General features: G+C 40.5%; 1 protein-coding gene across 1 annotated transcript; it reads left to right on the top strand.

Moving 5' to 3' along the window:
- Window positions 1-3,422: 3,422 nt before the first annotated feature.
- Window positions 3,423-9,973, top strand: LOC131664504 (uncharacterized). Its single transcript, XM_058935704.1, has 7 exons — window positions 3,423-3,486; window positions 4,394-4,663; window positions 4,748-5,163; window positions 5,307-6,330; window positions 6,537-7,879; window positions 8,114-8,924; window positions 8,988-9,973. The coding sequence occupies exons 1-7, from the start codon at window positions 3,423-3,425 to the stop codon at window positions 9,971-9,973; spliced, it is 4,914 nt and encodes a 1,637-aa protein (XP_058791687.1).
- Window positions 9,974-22,984: the final 13,011 nt, after the last annotated feature.

The raw sequence follows: 22,984 nt of genomic DNA on the forward strand, positions 1-22,984 counted from the left end.
TTCATTCACAACTCTCGTTCTATCTGGACCGCCGTAAGCTGCGTGATCCACGGCAGGCCGAATTCGTAAGGTTTCACAGCACTCAGACTGCACTCCTGGGCGTCATGGATGACATCCGCAGGACCATTGAGAAGCGTAAAATTACAATCCTCGTTCTGCTGGATTTTTCCAAGGCTTTTGATATTATCCCCCATGGTCGTCTGATGGTCAAGCTCAGGGACTAGGCGAGGGAGGACGGCGGGGTATCGAACTGGCTTTGGGTTGCTACTGGAGTGCCGCAGGGTAGTATTCTGGAATCAGTGCTATTTGCAATCTATATCTCGGACCTGCCCTCTGTTCTCTCCTTCATGAACTACATGCTTTATGCCGACGACACGCAGATCTACCTTCACTGTCATCTCGGCAGCCTTGCGGAGGCTTTGGAGAGGGTGCAGGTTGATGTGCAGGCTATAGCGGACTGGGCCCTAAGAAACGGTATCTCCCTTAACCTCACCAAGACCAAGGTCATGATACTAGGCAGCGAACAGTACGTTAGGGCTATCAACTTGAACGACATCTTGAAGGTCACTATTAACGAGGTTCCACTCGACTATGTTATCAGTGCTCGCAACCTGGGTGTGACACTTACTCCCACGTTAAATTAGTCCGAACATGTGAGAAGCGTGACGAGGAGGGCATACGGCTCTCCGGCTTCACTTCGCTTCCATAGGAAATCTCTCTCAACTACCCTTAGAAGAGTTCTTGTCGAGCAGCTCTTTTTCCCACATTTCGATTACCTTTCAATGGTCTGTATTCAGCTTGATGGAGAGTGCTCGTCTAAGCTTCAAGTTGCCCAAAACCCCTGCGTACGCTTCGTAATAGGATGGATTCCAATATACCTACTCTATCCCTAACCAGCCACATCACCCACCATAGATTAGCCTTGGGCTGGCTATCCCTTACTCCAAATAGGTACAGAGCCCTCGCCGTTCTGACCTGCTCTGTTGTGTCTAGAAAATCGCCGCAGTATCTGGCTAAAAACTTGTCTGTCCTGCTTGATAGTGTCATTATCCGTCGCTCGGGTCGCCATCCACCGTCGACGTTTGAATACAAGGCCCTTCGAACTGAGGCCTGGAACCATTCTTTTGCGATCCTTGCTCAGAGAATACTCAACTCATTGAGCGTGACCCCGTTCTCCACCGATCGGACCTCTGACTTCAAGGATTGGACGCGTGATCTATTTTTAAATTATGAGGCTAGAGCATGGATTGAGAGGGCGACACGCGAAAAATTAATGCCAGTGCCGGCACAGTCCGATTACACTCACATACCCAACAAGGTCAATCCATTCGCGTTCTCCCAAAATTATCCATCCTCCCACAAATACCCCTCTATCGACCTTTGGTTCATGAACTAGCTAATTAAATATGATTGTTTTCTAGTCAAATGCACATCGCTCCACTTTTATACCTTTCCTCCTTTCAGACTGTTTTTCTGTAAAATAGGTGCCATCGCGAATTTATTACTTTTACTACTTTTATTATTTTTTATTACTTTTATTATTTTTATCGTCTTTATTATTCTTATTACTTTTATTATTTTTATTATTTTCATCTTTTATTATTGTTATTATTTTTTTTATCTGTTATTTTCATTATATTTTTATTTATATATATTTCTACTTTATTATATGTTACATATTTTATTCTATTTTCATATTTATATACATTTTTGAGTCACCTGACTATTATTGCCATTGTAAATTCGCTGCTCATCGTACATACAATTCACGCATTTATCTTCTTTAAATAGTCAAATGCGTTAATATTTATTCTTGCATCTCTCGTTCTGTCATTTTATAAATTTTGTTATGTTTGATTTGTACTTTTCTAAACTGCCAGACGGGGTTCCATCTCATTGGCACAATAAACGAACTAATCTAATCGAATCTCTCTCTCTTTTATTATTGTTATTTTTGTTGTTCTATTTGTTATTTCAACCATATTGTTCTTTATATATTTTTATTTTACTATATTTTACATATTTTATTCTATTTTTATTTTTACATACATATTCTTAGTCTTCTTACTGTTAATGCCATTGTAAATTCGCTGCTCACCGTAAATACAACTCACGTATTTTCACTTAATTCATCTTCTTTAAATAGTTAAATGCGTTACTATTTTTCTTACATCTCTTCTTTTGTCATTTTTAAATTTTGGGGCTTCACCGCATTGGCGCAATAAACGAACTCATCTAATCTAATCTAATCTCTCTTAGACGTTTGCTCTAGCATCACGAGTGCTATCGAATCGCGAACGTATCGATTAATCGAATCGACTACCGTTGCAATTTCTAATTTAAACCCTGTTAAAAGGAAGACAATGATTTGGAAACAAAGTCCATTTCGATTTGAGTTTAGGGGGCGATAGTATTGAAATCGTTTCCGTTTCATAGGTATAAAATCTGATTAAATTATAATGTTTTTCTATCCCTATTATTCTGTTTTAATAGTACCTTTTGTAATGAATCAATGTAGGTTAATACTTTTTTATCATATTTCTGAACTTTGCCGACTAATCCATTTGAATATCTCTTTAAGGATTTAGATTCAGACTGAAAATGGAATCTCAATCGATGTTAATATATAATAAAACTCGATCAATATTTATCGTTATCTGGAACCTCCAATTCTTTTTCATAACAATTATTCGTATTAAATCATTGTATTTAATAGTTTGTTAAATTATTTTTTATAAATTTCGTCAGGTAATGAAAAGAACTGAGCTGACAATTCCTCGGACAAGGACGAAAATAAAATCGAGGAACAAAATCCAGAGATAGATAAGAGAAAAATGTCCTGGATTGATGATGAACTGCTCAGAGAACTATTGAAACTGGAAAATCATGAAACGCTGTTATTTGACATTAATAGGGAGGTACAAATAAGTGATCAGATAGGGGAGAATCTACCATTTCCACTTGTCGAACAAATGAGTTTGTAGAAATGTCGATCATACACAGCTCATATACACTATAGCTAAGACGCGCAAGGCTTATGTCTGCACGTATGTGAGTGGGGGGAGAGAGCCGCTTCCACTGCGCCTCTTGGCTAATATAGTTCCGGCCTTCTAACCGTTCACCTCGTGTTTTCGCTCCGAGACTAAAGACGTGCTTTTGATCTTCAATAAATACTTTTGATAACAAATACTCACGAGATTATTTCCGAACCTGACTACCAATAATCCCAAAAGGTTATGGGCCCAGCACGTTTCCGCCGCGCGGAAACTCGGCTGAAGTAGTCGCGGGAAAGTGATTTGACAAGTTGACGAGAGTGAGGTGCAGTGACTGTGACTACATTGCTGGGAGCTGAGGTGTGTGCGAGTGGGTAACGAGAGAAAAGGACGAGAGAGCCTCACACACACGCTGCCACAGGCTCGAAAATGGCAGAGTCACAGGAGATGCAGCAAGAGAGAGAAAGAGAAGAGACGGCTCAAATTGCAAAAGGTAAGAAAGTGAAAAGACGCGTAGAAAATAAAAATAGTGACGCGAATATTAAAGAAAGGTTTACGATCGATCGAGAGACGCAAAATTTGACGAGTGACAACGATGCGAACAAATCGAAAAGTCGCCGTGGAATTTGAAATTCCAAGAAGCGAGAAAAGCCGGTAGGCAAAATGGCGCACAACAAAGGGACACGTGGTCGACAGGCGGCAGCCTGTTAGAGTCGGACAAGATGTGCGCGCGCACCCTGTGAAGAAAGACGAGACGAGATTTGAAATACTAATGCATGCATTTGACTTTGAACTTGAAATAGAAATAGAAAGTGAAATTTGAAATTTGAAATTGAAATTGAAACTGAAAATATTGACGTGATTAATAAAAGTGCACTTAAAAGTTATTCATGAATAATAATAATATATATATATATTGAATGTGATTCTCAACCAGACAAAACGACTTATCTGCTGTTGACTCGCACAGCTGACACAGAGCATGGTTGGAAAGAAAAAGGGTATAGAAAGGTTAAAGTAACAATGACAGAAACGACCATAATATTTACTACACCCGACTTTGAAGAGATAGAAACAGGTGTGTAACTAAATATATATACAAATATACTAAAACTAGCTAGAAATTAAAATTTGAAAGTGGCTGTACATAAATAAATTATGTACAATATGTTCCGTTTAGTTTAAAGCTGCGCAGCGCGGAACATTTTGAATTTGTCGCGATGTGAACAATACTGTGTGCGTATGCTCATGCCGTGGCAAGAGTCAATGCTTCGAAAAACTTGTTGTACGGATTTCGTGCTTTTACTCATTCTTTCATTTAACATACTCGATGTTCGAGATATCAAATTGAAGAATACTAGACATTGAATTTGTTAACTAATTGAATTTTAATTATTCAGATATCCATAGATACACTAATGGTGAGATTAGAGTACTGACTGAAATGATCCGAGCTGAAGAAGAGCAGCACCGATCACTTTTAATCAACATCAAGGAAATAAACTCTGCTTCTATTGAAAGAATGAATGATGTTGATGAGAAAAGAGACGAGCAAAAGAAAGACGTGATTGATGTGAGAGACGGAGACGAGAAAAACAATGACGAGGAGAATAATGATTTGAGATTGACGAGGGATCAAAATGATGAGGAGAAAAGTAATAAAAAGCAAGGTATACCTAAAATCAAATCAAATGAAAAATGCCACTTAAATATAACTAACAAATGTTCAATGTCACTAAATACTAACACCACAGAGAAAGTGAAAAGAAACGAGGTAAAATTTGACGAGAAAACACTTGATCAGTTGCCAAAAGTATTGGCAAATGAGATTAAAAAATTATGTCAAAATGTAAACTCAGGATTATACGCTCATGACCTCAGACTCCTAGAATTGAGACTTGACATCAACAAAGTGGAAGATGACATGGAACGAAAGTACCGAGAAGCCAATAAAATGAACAACAAGATTAACCAAATAAGAGATAGACTGGAAGAGTGTGAGAAGAATGTGAGGAGAATAAACCTAGAGGTAAACAATTTTTCCAACGATTATGACGAGGCAAATCTAAATGAAAAAGAGACTAGTGGTGAAAAAGAACCAAATTTTAGAAATGTAGCAAGTAGTTCGAGACGTGACGGGGATTTATCAGAAGCTATCAAAGACGAGTTGGTGAGACTAGGAATATCGAGCAATAATAACGCGAATACAAGTTTAAATGATTCGAATTTAATAAAGTAGAAGTCTCGAATAAAGACATGAATACGCGACGAGATTATAAATTGACGAGTAAAATTAAATTTGAACATTTCAAGGATTACTTCACATCTGAATTAAGATCTAAAGATCTATTATATATTATTGACGAAAAGGTTGGAACCAAACATAATAATGACGCGGATACGAGAGAAAAAGATGAGTTTAAAGTACGTGATATTCTGATAAATCATTTAGATCAAAGTTACCATGAAAGGACAATTGATATTAAAGACCCTGTAGAACTATTGAAAAGAATGGAAGAAATTAAAAGATGCGAAAATAATACAACAACAATTTCTGTGAGAAAGAGAATGTATGCTATTAGATACGATCCTAGCAATAATTCGGTTACAGACTTATGGGATAGATTTGAGAATCTATTCAGAGAATATAATAATGTTCAGGGCGCTCAGCCATTAAGCGAAGACGAGAAAAGAGACGCGTTTTATACTGCAATCGTGACGGGTTTACCAGAGATTAGAACGGCTGATTTCATGAATCAAAGAACGACGGGAAAGAAAATGTCTTATGAAGACTTGAAATTGTATCTCATGCAGGCTGAAGCAGAGAGAGGAGGAGTGCCAACTAGAGGCGGCGGAGCAATGTCAGCCTCTGTAAAAAAGGACTACTGCTACAGGTGCCACGACAGAGGGCATATGTGTGAAACTTGTCCCCATAAAAACGACAGTAGGTTTGACGGTCCAGATGGACTACGAAAATGCTACTGCTGCAACAAATTCGTGCACCACAAATATGAGACGTGCCCTCAAAATCCACGCAAACAAAGACGTGATACGAGACGCGACAACGAAGGAAATGGAAATTATTCCAGGTACAGTAGCCAAAATAATTACAATAATAGAGGCAGAGGTCACAATAAATACAACGGTTTCAAACGTAAATTTGATGATGACGAGAGTTATGACGAGAACAATAAGAAAAGAAAATTTGACTCATCATCAAATAGAGGTAGAGGTAACAACAATTTTAGGGGACGAGGACGCAGTCGAGGCCGTGGAGGACGACGAAGAGATGGATCGCAAAACAATTCAAACTCTCAAAAACAAAACGAAGCTCAAGGTAAGAGCTTCTCTGCCTATAAAGTGACCTTTGCCAGCGATCAAAATTTAGAAATTGTTGATAACCATATGAATAAAATAGAAAAATTTATTGTTGATTCTGGTGCTACTGAGCACCTTGCGAAATCAAAATTGATTTTTAAGACGAGAATGTAGTACATATAGTTAAATGTGCGAATAAAAACGAAAATGCGAACTTGAGAACAGAGGGAGTAGGTTTGATTGAAACAAGTAATGAAAGAGATGAGATTATACAAATAGATAATGTAATATATGCAGAGTCATTATCAGAAAACCTACTTTCTCTTCGCAAGTTCACTGATCAAGGACTTAGTGTTTATTTAGACAATAAGATAATTGATATATATGACCCTATATTAAATAAAACATTTATCTCGGGAATCTATCAAAAACCATATTGGATAATAGAGTTTGAAATTAACAAAAATGACCTGGTAGAAAATTGTGACGAGAATAGAGATAGGTACAAACAAATTGTTGCATTCTTGGCGACAGATAGCAATGGGGGACTCCTACATATGACTAGAAGCGTGACGAGAAACTTAAAACAATTAAAAAGCATAGATTCTAAAGATGATGAAAATAATGATAGTGAACTTAGAAAGGACAAGACTACACCCGAAAATGAGAACGAAAGAGAACAAATAATAGAGAATGTCCCAAGATTTTCAACGACAATTTGTGACAGGAAAATAGAGGAGATGGACGTTGAAAATGAAGATGAAAACGAGATAATAGAAATAGAAAAGGATCTCAATCACATAGAAATGACTAATTGCTATAAAGATAAAGCCATGCTTTGGCATGCGAGATTAGGTCATGCGTCTTTAAACTATTTAAAGGCAATACAAAATCAATTCCCAGAAGTAAAAGAATTAAAAGACGTGATATTTGACGAGAAAATATTAGACTGCGAAATTTGTATGATAGCAAAAATGAATAGATTACCTTTTCAAATGACGAGACAAAGAGCAACTCAACCACTAGAAATCATCCACGCAGACACTATGGGCATGATAAGTCATGCCTCTTATCCAAAGGGATACAAATATATATCTGTGTTTGTAGATGACTATTCGAGATTAGCATTGACTTTTCCAATGAAAGCAAAAGATGAGACAGGTACTTGTTTTGAAGAGTTTGTGAGAAGTGCAAGAAACTTGTTAGGATACGATGCTAAAGTATGCTATTTGAGAACTGATCAGGGAACAGAATTTGTAGGAGGTTACACCAAAGAGGTTATGGACAAACTAGGAACAGAGTATCAATTAGCTTGTCCAGACACTCCACAACATAATGGAGTTTTAGAAAGATTTAACCAAACAATTCAAAAGAAAGTTAGATCTTATATGTTTGACGCGAAGATTCCGGAAAATATGTGGGATTTGGCATTGGGAGCCGCAACGTATGCGTATAATAGGACACCACACAAGTCAAATGATATGAAACCACCTTTGAAAACATTTGCACCCAAATACAATATTGATTTTAGCCAAATTAAACGATTTGGATGTCTGGCTTATAGCAAAGTACATAGAAAGAAAGGTCCAAAATGGAGACCAGAAGGGAGATGAGTTGTATTAGTAGGATACAAAGAAACTGGGTATATTTTCTTGAAACCAGAAGATGGAAAACTGTACGAAAATAGAAATGTGAGATTTAATGAGAAATTAGTTTATGGAGATAAGTATAGTAAAAACTGCGTAAAAAATTCTTCAGATTATGAAGAAATAAATAAAGAAAAATGGTTTGTTGAATTTTAGAAAGAAATTGAAAATGAGACGGGAAAGGCCTCAGAAACGGAGGGAGAACAGAAAAGAAAAAGGGAAAGACCAAGAAAAGAAAAAATTAGCAAAGACGTGGCGATAAAAGAAATACCAATAAATGACGTGAGCTTTACCTATTTCACAACAATAGAGAAGACTGATACAATCGACTTGAAAAGCACTGAAAAGGATAAGAACAAGACGATGAATAGCTGCACAATGGACGAGGCATTTCATGCACTGTTAGCAAAGATTAACAAAGATCCAGCTACCTACAAAGACGCCATGTCAACACCAGACAGAGACGAGTGGCAAAAGGCAATTGATGTAGAATTAAATGCAATGAGGAATAAGAATGTCTGGAAAATAGTTCCAAGACCAATAAAATCACAAGAAGGAGGAAATCCGAATATTATAGATTCGAAATGGGTCTTCAAAATCAAATCAAATCCTGATTTGAGTCCGTTGTTCAGAGCAAGATTAGCGATGAGAGGATTCAAAGATCACAACCAGTATGATCTCAGAGAGACTTACGCCCCAGTATCAAAATTATCGTTAGTGAGAGGTGTGCTAACGATAATTAACAAACACAATTTGAATGCTATACAATTAGACGTGAAAACAGCATTCCTGAATGGAGAAATTAAAGAAGAAATATATATGGAAATACCAGAAGGTTTAAGATATGATACAAGAAAGAAATCAAATTATGTGTGCAAGTTGATGAGAGCACTGTACGGCTTAAAGATTAGTCCAAAGAGATGGAATAAAAAATTGAGAGAATCACTCGAAAGTATAGGATTAAATGGTAATGACTTAGAACCTTGCCTATTTACATGAACAGATGGAAATTCCTTTTTGATGCTGTTAGTCTATGTCGATGACATTTTGGCTGCTAGCAACAATATTGATAAACTGACGGAAGTAAAAGAGAAAATGCTAAAAGAATTTGAAATGACAGATCTAGGAGAACCCCAAAAGTTCTTGGGAATAAGAATTAGACGAGATAAGGAAAGGAAAATTATGCAACTGGATCAAACAGAATATATAGACAATATGTTGAGAAAATTTGGATTTGAAAACATGCATCCAACAAGGACCCCAATGGTCACCAACCAAGTAAATAACTTGAAAAGAAAGCTGAGAGAAGAAGAAATTGACGAAACAATATTATTAAGCACAAAGAGTGCGGAAAATGTACCATATAGAGAAATGGTTGGAAATCTCTTGTACTTAGCAAATGCAAGCAGGCCAGATATATCATATGCAGTTAATGTTGCCAGTAGACATCAAATAAATCCCACAGTTACTGATTATGAGATGGTGAAAAGAATTTTTAGATATTTAAAGGGGACGAGACACTATAGCTTGACTTATAGAGAAGAAAATGACATGCAAGCCTATGCTGATGCAAGCTATGCCGACTGTAAAGGCTCTTTAACCACTTGTGGCTTCGTGATTAAATTATATGGTGATCCTATAAGTTGGAGAACACACAAACAACCTCACGTAACTCTGTCTACATGTGAAGCAGAATATATCACTATGAGCGATACGTGTCAAGAGTTGGTTGGTTTGGACAACTCTTTAAAGTTGATTTTGAATAAATCACTTGCTCTCATGACACTGTGGTGTGACAACAGAGCAGCAGGAAAGAATACTGAGATGGACGGGGGAAACAAATTAAGACATGTATTTGAGATTAAAGAACATTATGTTAAAGAATGCGTTGAGAAAGATTTAGTTAAAGTAAAATGGGTCGAGAGCAAGAAGCAACTTGCTGATATATTCACTAAGTCCTTACCCTTTCAGTCTCACATTGATTTAACGTATAAAATAATGAATCTGAAAGAATGAAACCTAACATGTTTTCTTTTGATTTGTTATAGAAAATAACCATAAGAAGGAGACTAGATAAAATCCAGAGACAAGATTAAGCGAGATAAGAAGAAAGGACGAGCCAAGATATTTTTATATTCAGATTAGAGCAATGGCTTAGATTACTTGTTTATTTAATTAATAATAATTTATTTAGTTTCATTTTGCTTTATAAGAGAATATTATTTCAAATAAGATCGAGACGAGTAAATGAATGATTTTGATAAACTTGATATATTGTGATAAAGACTTGTGATTTCTAGATTTAACTTTGACGAGCTGTGATGTTCGGGAGGGAGTGTTGAAATATCGATTATACACAGCTCATATACACTATAGCTAAGACGCGCAAGGCTTATGTCTGCACGTATGTGAGTGGGGGGAGAGAGCCGCTTCCACTGCGCTTCTTGGCTAATATAGTTCCGGCCTTCTAACCGTTCACCTCGTGTTTTCGCTCCGAGACTAAAGACGTGCTTTTGATCTTCAATAAATACTTTTGATAACAAATACTCACGAGATTATTTCCGAACCTGACTACCAATAATCCCAAAAGAGTTCAACAACAGACAAAACTGACCACCAAACTCCTTAACTAATGACAGGATTAACAGTAAAAATAAACACTGAAATAATCACTGAATATCTGTCATAAACTTTGAAAGTGCAATTACGGATACAACAAGAAAAATCAAGAAAACCGTCCAATTCACAGTCAGTGAAAAAGAGAAAATACCGGCAACGATACCAAAACCAGATATCAGATCTACCAACAACTGACCTATCAAATACAGAATATCATGAAGGAGTGGATCAAATCAAATCCGAAAACGCAACAACCCTACTGACCTCACCTCCAAGGTCGATAACAGTATTATATTGGTAACGTAGCACATGACGCCCTTGTTGAGTCTGGACTGGAACTTTCATTACGAGGGTGGTCCGATAAGTACTTAGCCTCACCGCCCAATAGCGCCACTCTCGCAAAAGAAATATTCTATCACGTAGTACAACTTTCTCGACGGTTACTGTTAAGATTTCAGCCGGATTGGAGTTGTAGTTTATTTTTGAGAGCATGTGAAAGCAAGTGTGTCCGTTGATTTTTGAAAAATGGAAAAAGAGCAGTATCGGTCGGTGATTCGATTCTTGTTTTTGGAAGGGAAATCGCGCAGCGAAATCAAAAAGCGCTTGGATGCCGTGTACGGTGATTCTTCTTCTTCGATGGCGACCGTCAAAAATTGGTTTAACGAGTTTCAACGTGGTCGCACGTCGATTTTTGAAGAGTCACGTCCAGGTGCTCCGAAAACGGCTACCACGGAGGATAACGTGACAAAAATTCACGATCTTGTATTGGCAGATCGACGATTGAAGGTGCGCGAGATAGCTAAGATCGTAGACATCTCAAAAGACCGCGTAGGTCATGTCCTGCATGAAATATTGGGCATGAGAAAGCTGTCGGCGCGATGGGTGCCGCGTTTGCTCACTCCGGACAACAAGCGTAACCGTGACACAACTTCAGAGCAATGTCTGACGCTGTTTAAGCGCAATCCGAAGGAGTTTCTGCGTCGTTTCGCGACAGTCGACGAAACATGGATCCACTGGTATACACCAGAGACCAAGGAAAAGTCGAAACAGTCGACTTTACTTGGCGAAAGTGCTCCGAAGAAGGCGAAGACTGCCCCATCGGCCGGAAAGGTGATGGCCACCGTTTTCTGGGATTCACAAGGTGTGATCTACATCGACTACCTGGAGATGGGCAAAACGGTCACAGGGCTGTACTATGCCGAATTATTGGGCCGATTCGACGTCGAATTGCAGAAAAAACGGCCCCATTTGTCAAAGAAAAAAGTGCTCTTCCACCATGACAACGCACCGGCTCACACCTCCGCCGTCGCCATGGCCAAATTGGTCGAATTAGGCTACGAACTGCTGCCCCATCCACCGTATTCTCCAGATTTAGCCCCGTGCGACTTCTTTTTGTTTCCAAACTTGAAAAAGTCACTCGCCGGGCAGATATTTGAGTCGAATGAGGAGGTAATCGCTGCCACGGAAGCCTACTTTTCAGACCTCGAGGAAACGTATTTTTCAGACAGGTTAAAGAAGTTGGAGCATCGCTGGGCCAAGTGTATCGAACTAAAAGCAGACTATGTTGAAAAATAAAACGCCACTTTTCCAAAATTTTCGTTTATCTTTTGTAGGCTAAGTACTTATCGGACCACCCTCGTAGTAGAACCACAGATTATAGATTTGAAGAAAGATTGATTCCGAGTTATACAATGATACAAGGAATTATGGGAAAAACTGTAAAGATAATAAGCGAGCTATGGACAATCGACTTTAACGGGCATACATAGAAATTCAAGTTCAAAGCAGTGAGAAACGTGCCCGGACCACCAATTTTACTAAGCTTAGACTTCTTAACGCAAGGGAATAAGCTTACAATTATACTCTTCATAGAAAAAAGTGGAAATTACAGAATAATAAATGATATTACCTACAACCTAGACAGTTATCGCAGCGAGAGACCTTCTTTACTGAATATTTCGTCCTTACAGAGATTACACCTGATCAGACCAAATGTATAAAGGAAATAACAGACCGCTTGATACAGCTCATGACTGATGAATCAAGAACACCAATTGTAAAAGACATAATAGACGTAGGTGATAGCTAACTAATAAGACAAAGACTAAGGCGACTGTCACCAGCAATACAGAAAATAATAAGAACCCTAATCCAAAAAATATATCAAATGGGCATTATCTGACTACTTAAAAGTACATGGCGTAGCGCGCCAGTTATAATACATAAACCTGATTAGCTCCTAGAGATTCTGTATTAACTTTCGCGACTTAAGCAAGATCACAAGAGTAGATGCATATCCGTTTCCAAATATGGACTCAATATTAGACAAATTGCGGCACACGAAATACATCAGTAAGATTGACCTTAATTAAGTATATTTCCAAGTAGTACTAGAAGAAAATAGTTGCAAATATTTTACAAGCCCAGGAGAAGAACTATCGGTGTTCGCAGTTGTGCCGTTCGGACTCGTTTAATGCCCCTGCAACCTTCCAACGCCTAGCTGACACTATTTGATTCGGATTAGGAACCACAGATATTTTCCGATCTCGACGATATAATTATTGCCACTGAAACCTTTCCTTAGAATTAGTGAAATTAGAAAATGAAACTGGACTGCAAATAAGCGCCAAGAAATGTAAATTCAGCTGCATTCACCTAAATCACTTGGACTTTCTACTATATCATAAAGGATTGCGAGCGGATCCTGATAGGACCAGGACAGTACTCAAATTCCCAGTACCTAAGACATTGAAGCAACTACGTAGCTTATTAGGTATAGTCGAATGATACTCCAGATTTATTAAAATTTGCTCAGCAATAAAAGTACCACTACAAAAAATCTTAAAGAAACACCAAGTATTGAATTTGGAAGCTGATCAAAAAGAAACATTTGACAAACTGAAACGTGTACTGACAGAAACCTCAGTATTAGTAAGACCAAATTTTGCCCGACCATTTACAGTTCAGACAGACGCAAGTAGTTTTGCAATTGGAGTTGTTCTGACTTAAGAATTTGATGATGGAGAACATCCAATAATGTATTTAAACCGAAAACTGACTGGAGTAGATAGAAATTACTCCGTAACAGAAAAAGATTTTCTTTCGATTGTGTACGCTATAAATAAATTACAACCATATCTGAAAGGATACGACTATACAGTCTTCCCTGATTACTGAGTCCTAGTATACTTATTCAACATAAAAGAGCTGAAAGTAGTCTGAGAAAATAGGTATAAGACCTAATTCAGGAACATGTAACCTTCAAACATCGCAAATGCACACTGCATAAAGTAATAGACGCGTTGTCCCGAATTGAAGAAGAGATCAATAAAAGATGGTACAAGATGGTACAAGACAACTGGTGTCTGAAGAAGCGTAGCAAAGTGAAAGACAAATCAGACAAATATTCTGATTGAAAAATAGAAGCCATGTTATACTACAGACGGTCAGATCCAATATGGATCCAGTAACGAATGGAGAAACAGACTGGAAATGCCCATTGTATAGCCTCAGCGGAATATCTCGGAGTAAAACAGACATGTACAAGAATCATTTTTGAATACTACTGGCGTGGCATTTAAACTGGTACGTATAACTTCGTCCCAAGGTATCCACTATGCCAAAATTACAAAGCTAACCAACAAGATCCCTAGACCTCATTAATCGACGAGACGTAAATGACCATGGGCAGTAGAGATAACAGACACTATCGAATTCCCTCGCAGCAAGATTTCTTTACATGTTGGGTAGAACTCAAACCAGTACGCTCTGGTCACGGAAAGGTTGTTACAGAAGCACTACAGGAACTAATTATATTCTGATGGGAAATATCTGACTACCTATTTACCGACAATGGAAAAGAATACGTCAATAAACACCTAGACTGCATGTTACATGAGTATGATATCAAGCACAACACAATAGCTCCATACCATCCACAAGCCAATCTAGTCGAAAGAAGTAATAAGACACTAAAAACAATGATAGCTATATTTGTAGAAAATGACCATCGAAATTGGGATAAATACCTTAATGAATCCAAACACATCATAAATACGACAATAGAATCATCCATGTAAACATCATTGGCATTCTTAAACTACGGTACACAACCTAGGCCACCAAGAAGCTTGCAAAAGAAAATAGAATCAACCGAGCTTAAACTGACCGAAACCGAAAGAATGGACGGAAAGGCTGAAAAGATTGAGAGACCTAGGTAAAATGATCGAACAAAATCTTGAAAAAGTACACCAAAAAATGGTAAACAGATAAAATATAGGACGACGAAATACAATATACAAAATTGGCGACCAAGTCTTACGAAAAACGCACTACTTATCAACGGCTGCAAACAAATTCTCAGCTAAATTAGGTGAGAAATTTAAAGACCCTTTGCGATTAACAGAAAAACATTCAGATACAATATTTTCTATAAAGATATTAACAAAGAGGAAAGTTAGCAAAGTATACGTTAAGAAACTTAAATGATTCAAAAACGCTGACGAAAACGACTACGACATTAGACCAAATCAAGAGGCCAAAAAAGTAGCCAAAAATAAACCAGGTCACGCGAGGTCAACATGGACCCGTACTCCAGCGAAGCCGAAAGGACCAGCGTACGAGCAGAGAGCCAAACCGAGCCTGCGTCAAATCATAGGCGAGGGAGCGCTGCAGTGCGAACGAGCGATCGCAACCGATTGCGGCGCAGGGAGACAGAGCGGATTTCGATATGTTGAACGGACGGCAGGATGCTTAGGACGCGACGGATGATTGGGCGACGGCTACCGCTGAGGCAAGGAAGGAATTGGCTCCTTGCGCGTGGATAGTATTTCGGGATGTCGGGAGCGAGTCGAACGTCTTCGGCCAGGTATGTTTTTGCGAGCCTGCCTGGATTAGTAATGCGCAGAAAAGTGCAAGTGGCGTTGACAGAAAGTGAAAATCATTTATATTGCGTGGAAGAGCAGCGTTGAAAATGTAGGCGGACGGACAGGACAAGCCGCGGGACGGGAACAGGACTGTAAAACGGGTATCGCATAGACGGGTGGGGGGAGAGCGGTTGTCTTGTTCGGTATCGCGTCGGCGGCGGGAGGATAGTTCATGCGCGCCGGTCTCGGAGGACAAATTTTTTTTAGAGGAGGAAAACGGTGCCACCGCGATGGGGACTTCGGTATTGTCAAATAGAAGGATGAGTACCCCGGCTATATCGCGCGAGGTTGGAGAGGCAATCAAGAATTGATAGGAATTAATTAAAAAGTAATGAGAGATTACACTCGAGAGAATCATGCCGAGTAAGTTGACGGGATAGAACCGTGTGTCAGGCCGTAATTTGGTCATCCGGAGAGACGAGAACGGAAGGATAGGTGGAGGGATCCGTCAACGAGCAAGTGGGATGATAGCCGGAGCGAGTTCTCGGACTCAGAGGTTTATCAATCAGACGCAGCTAGGCCGGCAAGTCATGGACTGAGGTGCACGAGAACTCATAGATGCCTAGGTCCGCGTATGCAAGGACGGTTTATCGGTAATAAACCGATGGACGCGGTGAAGGCTTTTCGCGCATGTCGCTGAAGTTCTCGGGCGAAGAGGGAGCAGACGTGGATGGCTTTTTTAGTGACATAGGGAAGTTTCAGGATTTTTATAGGTTGGAGGACGACGATTTATTGGGACGGTGGGTATTGTACTCACGGGAAAAGTTGCGCTCTGGTATAGGAATAATGAGTATAGCTAGTAAAATATCGAAGAGTTTTTCTTTGATTTAAAGGTGGAATTCGGGAGGTATATTAAATGAGAGGACTTATACCAGGAACTGCGGTTGCGAACACAAGCGGAGGGGAAAACGTTGAGTGATTACCTGACCGCGTTTCAATGCATTGTACGCCGATTTGATAGGCCCCCTTCGGGAAAAAGACAAGTGGCGATTTGTAAGTAAGGCTTGCATCCCACCTTCGTTAGGTATTTGTACAGGAAGTCGTTCGCCACTTTGCGAAAGTTGAAGCGAGTAGGCTGTGAGTTTCAGCGCCAACGCGCGAGGGAAAAGAGATGGTAATCGCCACCGGTGGTTGATAGCATGCTCATCCCGGACACGGCTTATAGGAGTTCTACAGAACCCGCTAAAAAATTGACAAGAACAGCACCGGTAGAGGCGGCAAAGAACGCGAAGATAGCAACGGTAGAAAGAACAAATGGTCGACGTGCCAAGATGAGATCGAAAAGGAAGAGCAGCGACGCAGCGGAGAATGAGGTGTTGATGGCTCCTGCACAGTGAGATGAGAACAACAGGCCAAGTTCGGACGCAGGGGCAAGCTCCGGTACGAGTGCAAATAATGCTGCACCCGCGGGCGCCCCAGCGGACCCGAGTCCGGCGCAGTCGCGAGCTTTGGTTCCACCGAGTTTGATTCCCCCGCTGCGGGGTGCGCAGCAGAACGCCGAAGGTACAGGCGGAAGCTCGCGCGTGTTCGAGGGAAGTTATTTCTCGTGCGGAGGACGGGGGCATAGAAGCTCGCACTGTCCTAGTCGCATGAATCGCGAGGGAGGTAGACTACCTTCTACGTGTTGTAGGTGTAGTAAGCCCGACCACTTTGCGAAGGCGTATCCGAGTGCGGAGGTCAGCTGTCAGGTTTGTGGAACGGTAGAATTTGTATTTCAGAACAGCCCGACGTGCGCGAGCAGCATCGTGCAGCAGAGAAACGCGCAGGCGGCGGCTGAACTTCGCTCGTTGATCCCTGCTTGAGTTTACTCGGGTGAGCATTGCTGGCGCTTGAGTTGCACCCGAGCAGGATGGCTCACGCGATGTTGGCCGGATCGAGAAAGGGAAAAGATCGTAAAGAGGTCGAGCATAACGAAGCTGCGTTACTACTCGCAGCGGAGCCACGTAACCCGAACAGTAAAAGCATTGGAAGTAGACGAGTGCGCGTAGCCAGAGACGCGCATTCGAGAGTGCCTCAGTGTGAGCAGGTGATGAGACTGGTGCATAGCATAGTGCCCGAGCCTGGAGCCGCCCCGGCCATAACGAAGTTGATCAAATACATAATAGATGTCGGGAATACGAGATCGATTAAAACGCCTGCGCGACGGATGTCACCACCGATTTTGAAGTTTACACAGAAACAAACGACGAGAATGTGGTAAGCAGGTATAGTTAGGTCGTCAGATAGTCTATAAAGGAGCGCACTAGTGGTTGTGAAGAAGGCAAACAAGACGTATCGATTTTGTTTGGACTTTAGACAGGTAAACAAAGTAACTTCGATGCATACCCGATGCCCAGTTTTGATTCAATTTTGGATCAACTGCGCGGTGCTGTATTTTTATCAAAGATTGATCTCATGTCAGCGTTTTAGCAGATTTCCTTGGACGAAAGAAGCAAGCAGTATACCACGTTCGCAGTTCCGGGGACTATGGGAGTTCGAGAGAATGCGATTGCGACAGTAAATAACTGTAAATATATAATTCAATACATAATATTTTGTAGAAAGTTTGTATATAGAGGTTTTCGAGGTCGCTCATTACAAATCTGTTATCAGATTTTGAAAATTTAAAATGGCGGAACCAATATGGCGAACAGAAATATCGAAAAAAAATTTTATATAATGAAAAAGTTTTAAATGACTAAAAAAATTGGAAAAAAATTTGTAAACATCTATAATAAACGAATTAAGTTTTTCGGTTTTTTCATAGAGACTACCCCTAAGGGGCGGGGGGGGGGGAAACCACCTCTAACACAAAATTACTATAAGTATACTTCAATCCATAATATTTTGTAGAAGGTTTGTATATAGGGATTTTCGAGATCGCTCTTTACAAATGTGATAGATTTTGAAAATTCAAAATAGCGGAACCAATGTGGTGGACGAAAATGTTGAAAAAAAATTTAACTTTCATAAAAACTTGTTTACAAATGTGTGATCTTTGGAGCCTGTACATGTGAACTAAAGAGCCTTAAACCCTAAACCCCTAAACAACAAATAGGCTAAATGGTTGTGCTTTTTAACCAGACGACTCCAAACCCCTAACCTCTAGACAGGCCGAAGGCCTGTATAGACTTTATAATATAGAAATAAGGCCTGTATATACTTTACCGTATACACGAGTATAGACATATTACCGTTATTTTATTCAATCATTTTGTATGTAAAAATAACGTCTCGTTTTATGTTTCAATCAAAGTTTATAAAATTAACAACAAATAAGGGAACTGATAACAATTTTTACATTGTAATATCGTTGATCAGTTAATTAGTAAGTCGTTTAATTGCAGATCACTTCAAAATCTGATTGGAAAAAAAATTTTATCCCCATGTAGGCCATCACTAAATATTATTACTTGATTTTTGGAGTGGTCATTGTGACAAAGTTATAGAAGAAAGGATGCCACAAAATAAAATTATTAACATAAAAAAAATTCCAACTGGAACAACAGGTAAAATACAACCACTTGATGTCTATGGATTCCGTATTTGGAAAAATTTTATCCGAACATTTTCTGATAATGTAATGTTAATGAATCATGATATGAATTTATATGTGAGAAATAATATAATCAAACTTCAATCATTGGTTCACAACCAACTGTCTTCACCGAGATATATAAATTTGTTTAAATATTCCTGGTATAAAAGCGGTTACGTCAATGAAAAACCAGATAAATTTGATAATCTTATAGATTTCAGATTTGGAAAGTCGTGTGTAACACATTGTGAATTAGAAGGGTGCACAAATATTGCAATTGTACGATATGGTTAGTGCAAAAAAGCATTGCGCTTTAAACACTTTTATGAGGACTACCATTATTGTAAAAACTTCGTAAAATAATATATTTTATGCTCAATACAAAAAATGCACTATGGCAAAAGATGAAGGATTGTAGATTATTATTATTATTATACTCTAATATTATAAACAAAATTACATTATAAGTAAAATTTACAATAAAGGAATTTCAATAACATTCTGATAAAAATTTCTACGGAAATTATAAAACTACTTCACACACAGAATTCTCTTGTTTACAAATTTAGGAATTTGGGGTAGTTTGGTTAAAAAGCACAGGCATCTAGCCTATTTGTTGTTTAGGGGTTCAGGGTTTAAGGCTCTTTAGTTCACATGTACAGGCAACAAAGATCACACATTTGTAAACAGGTTTTTATTAAAGTTAAAATTTTTTTTCTATATTTCTGTCCGCCATATTGGTTCCGCCATTTTAAATTTTCAAAATCTGATAACAGATTTGTAATCAGCGACCTCGAAAACCTCTATATACAAACTTTCTACGAAATATTATGCATTGAATTACATATTTACAGTTATTTTGTGTTAGGGGATGTTTACCTCTCTTAGGGGTAATATTTATTAATACATCGAAAGACGTCAACAAAATTTTGTTATTATGGATCTATAAACATTTTTTCCAATTTCTTTTAGTCGGTTTAAACTTTTTTATTATATAATTATGCCAAAAAATATATGTTTTCAACCCCTAAAAAATAGGAGATGCTACCGCTACTCTTCACATCACCATGAAATACTTGCTTCTTTTGTAAGAAATAACCTCCAATTTGTTTCACTGAAAAATATTAATTTTAAACGGAGATATAAAAAAAACGCTTTTTGGGGGTTAACTTTAGGGGAGATTTTTACCCCTTAAAAGTTAAAAGTAGCTTATAAAAAAAATACGTGTCTCTTATTTTTTTATGCTTTACAATATGTATCAAAATCATCAAAATCGGTGAGTTCGGGTTGGCTACCTTTCCTTGTTAGACAGGCTGTGGCTATGGTCGCGGGGCTCTCGGTATACCGAGTTATTAGTGTAGGCCCCAGACTCCCCGATGAAAAGGCAAATGCAGTGGAAAGGGAGGCCGCCGGTGCTGGATAGTGGTGCATCGGAAATGGAGCTTATAACGGGGTTTTGACCCAGCGCGGGTCACTCGTTATATAAATTACGAGGGGATTGAAACAGCTCGGTGTGGGCCTCGTAATAGGCTGCGCAAAGCCTAGCCCAGCGGCAACAGGAACGTCGTGGTGCAGCGTCTGTTACCTTGGCCCGCGGAGAGCGTCGTGTAGTCCTATGGGCGCTTTGGAATAATCACGAAATTTAGATGTGAAAGCCGGACGGAACGGGATTGATTACGATAGGTGAAAGGAAGCGCAAAAGAAGAAAAAAGATATACAAATAACGTCGAGTTTACTACGGAGAGTAATACAAAATTAATACGCAGCGTAAGCGGGAGAGAGAGCGGCGAAAAGCTAGCGAGAGAAACATGTATTCGAGAAGGTAATTACAATAATATCTCGGCGTTAGCCCTGCAGGCGCTATCCTCAGCCTCGCACGTGGCTCGCGATGACGCGCAGTGTACAGCTCGGGTGCAGTCAAGAAGCGGGCGGCCTTAAAGGCTCGCACGCGCGGTCGCAGGAACTAGCCCGCCAAAGGCACTAGGGGCAATCTCGGCACCGATATCTCACACCGAGTGGACACTCGCGTATTCGCAGACAACCGAAAAGTCAGTCACAAAAGGTTAGTCGCGTAAAGTCGGATAACAAAGATCGCAAGCACGAGTATAGCCGCTCGTCACACGTCCACGTGCTTCGAAGTCGCCGGTACAAGAGCGAAGTCCTTATCGCGCGCCTCTCCGAACTCTTCTACTCGCACGCGTCGCGCCGGCCTCCCGAATTCTCTCTCTAGCTCGCCCTCTATTAGCGCTCTCTCTGACTTACCTTTGGCTGCCATACATGTGGGATAAATATAAGACAATTATATACATAAGAATAATTATAATTATGTATGGGGAGAGAGAGACATAACGAGGGTCTGGCCGCTAGTTATAAGCTGAAGGAGCTCCTGTTGCGAAGCTCATCGGAGCAGCCGCAGGAGCTGGGAGATGAAGCGATTGTGCGAGAATCCGCACTCGCGTCAGCCTCCGAAAGCTCTTCGGAGCTGCCTGGACTCCCGCCGGCCGCCTCTGTGGAGGGATTATCGGACGGAGGTTTCACAAACGGACTCCTTGAGGTGGCTGAGGAGGCGCCACTAAAGAGTGGGACGGTTCCAGTAAAGGCATTAGCGGTGGTGCAACTTGAGGGGCATGTCCACAAGGCCCTAGAATGGATGCCCCTGAAATTACGGAAATTGGGACCTTGCGTACAGTTTCCGCCGGAATACAGCCCCTCTAAGTATTCCGCCTGCCGGCTACCTTGTGGACGAACATCGGAGGACCGCCGAGGAGCAGAAAAGCACGAGCAAAAAGAGGAAAAGGAGAAATAGCGGCTCTGACCTTACTGCCAGTAATTGAGTCTCGCCCCTGAACGATGCGGACGAGACGGAGCGTGAGGGATGGCTAGCTAGCGGAACAAAGCCCGGTAGTCTTCATCGAAAAGCGAGAGGATGGAACGCGAGCGTAAACTCGCATTGTTTTCTCAGTGAAGCATCGGCGCAGGAGATTGCCATGGCAAGGCGCCTGCATCGCGTGGAGATAGGTCGAACTCGCGGACTAACGTGTTCTCGCTTCCGAAAGGTGTGAGCCTCGTCTTTATGTACTGGTAGGACAGGAGCGGCGGTCGTCTGGGGTGGTAATCGTCGGAGAGTGTCTGCTTTGCCTGCGTCGAGGGCTGATGGTCCTGTCACGCAGCTATCGGTAGCTGACACGCCACGGTTAGTGCCCCGGGAGACTGACGGAATACAGCCGGTGTTGGAAATATTTCCCAACCACCGATAGTTTTTATGATAAAGAAGCATGAAGGAACCGTTTCCACAGGCAAATCCATGTCAGCCGATTTCGCGTTGGACCAGACCTGGAAGAGAGAGGACGACGGTACCGAGCTTGGAGAGAGATAACTTGCAGCCTCCGCTGCAGCATATCTCTCCCACGACAGCCCGGTCACGTGGAGCCGAGAGATGGGCGCCGAAGGTACTCAGTTCACGGGAACTTTTTTAGACGGCCTGGAGCCTGTGCCTTTTAACCTGACCTTGGATGTCGGGCCGTATGCCTGCTTCAATTGCAGGGTCGGGATCTATCGCCGTTCTAGGTGTCTAGAGCCCGCGAATCTGCGAGTGTGTTGCCGGAATTGTGGTCGGTATGACGTCGTCGTGGACCAATGTTCGAGGTGTGCGCCGTCTTACGCGAGGAACTTGCAGGCTCGGGTAGGAACGGCTTGGGTTGTAGTGGTTTCTCCGGCGCAGACCACGGACGCGGCATTGGAGCACCAACTGCGGATCGTCGCAGCCAAGGAGCTTGGCCATAACACGGGTAGGGTCGAGGTTATGTTGTGCATAACCAACACTGCACCTACCCGAAAATACAAAGACTCTCGGAAACCTAAGGTGCAGCACCTCCACTACGCTGATCGGTACCTTGGTCGGCAGAACGGATGACATTACAGGACAACAGACGGACAAAGACAGCGCGACCCCATATATAACATACA

The sequence above is a fragment of the Phymastichus coffea genome, unplaced genomic scaffold (assembly GCF_024137745.1).
Source record: "Phymastichus coffea isolate CEN01 unplaced genomic scaffold, Cenicafe_Pcof_1.1 PCOF00001, whole genome shotgun sequence".
NCBI classification, from domain to species: domain Eukaryota; kingdom Metazoa; phylum Arthropoda; class Insecta; order Hymenoptera; family Eulophidae; genus Phymastichus; species Phymastichus coffea.

Coding starts and splice junctions, on each gene's coding strand:
- LOC131664504 (XM_058935704.1), top strand. CDS start 3,423: ATGGCAGAGTCACAGGAGATGCAGCAAGAGAGAGAAAGAGAAGAGACG. Junction 4,664..4,747: donor GAAAAGTAATAAAAAGCAAG/GTATACCTAAAA, acceptor CTAACACCACAG/AGAAAGTGAAAAGAAACGAG. Junction 8,925..8,987: donor CGAAAGTATAGGATTAAATG/GTAATGACTTAG, acceptor TGATGCTGTTAG/TCTATGTCGATGACATTTTG.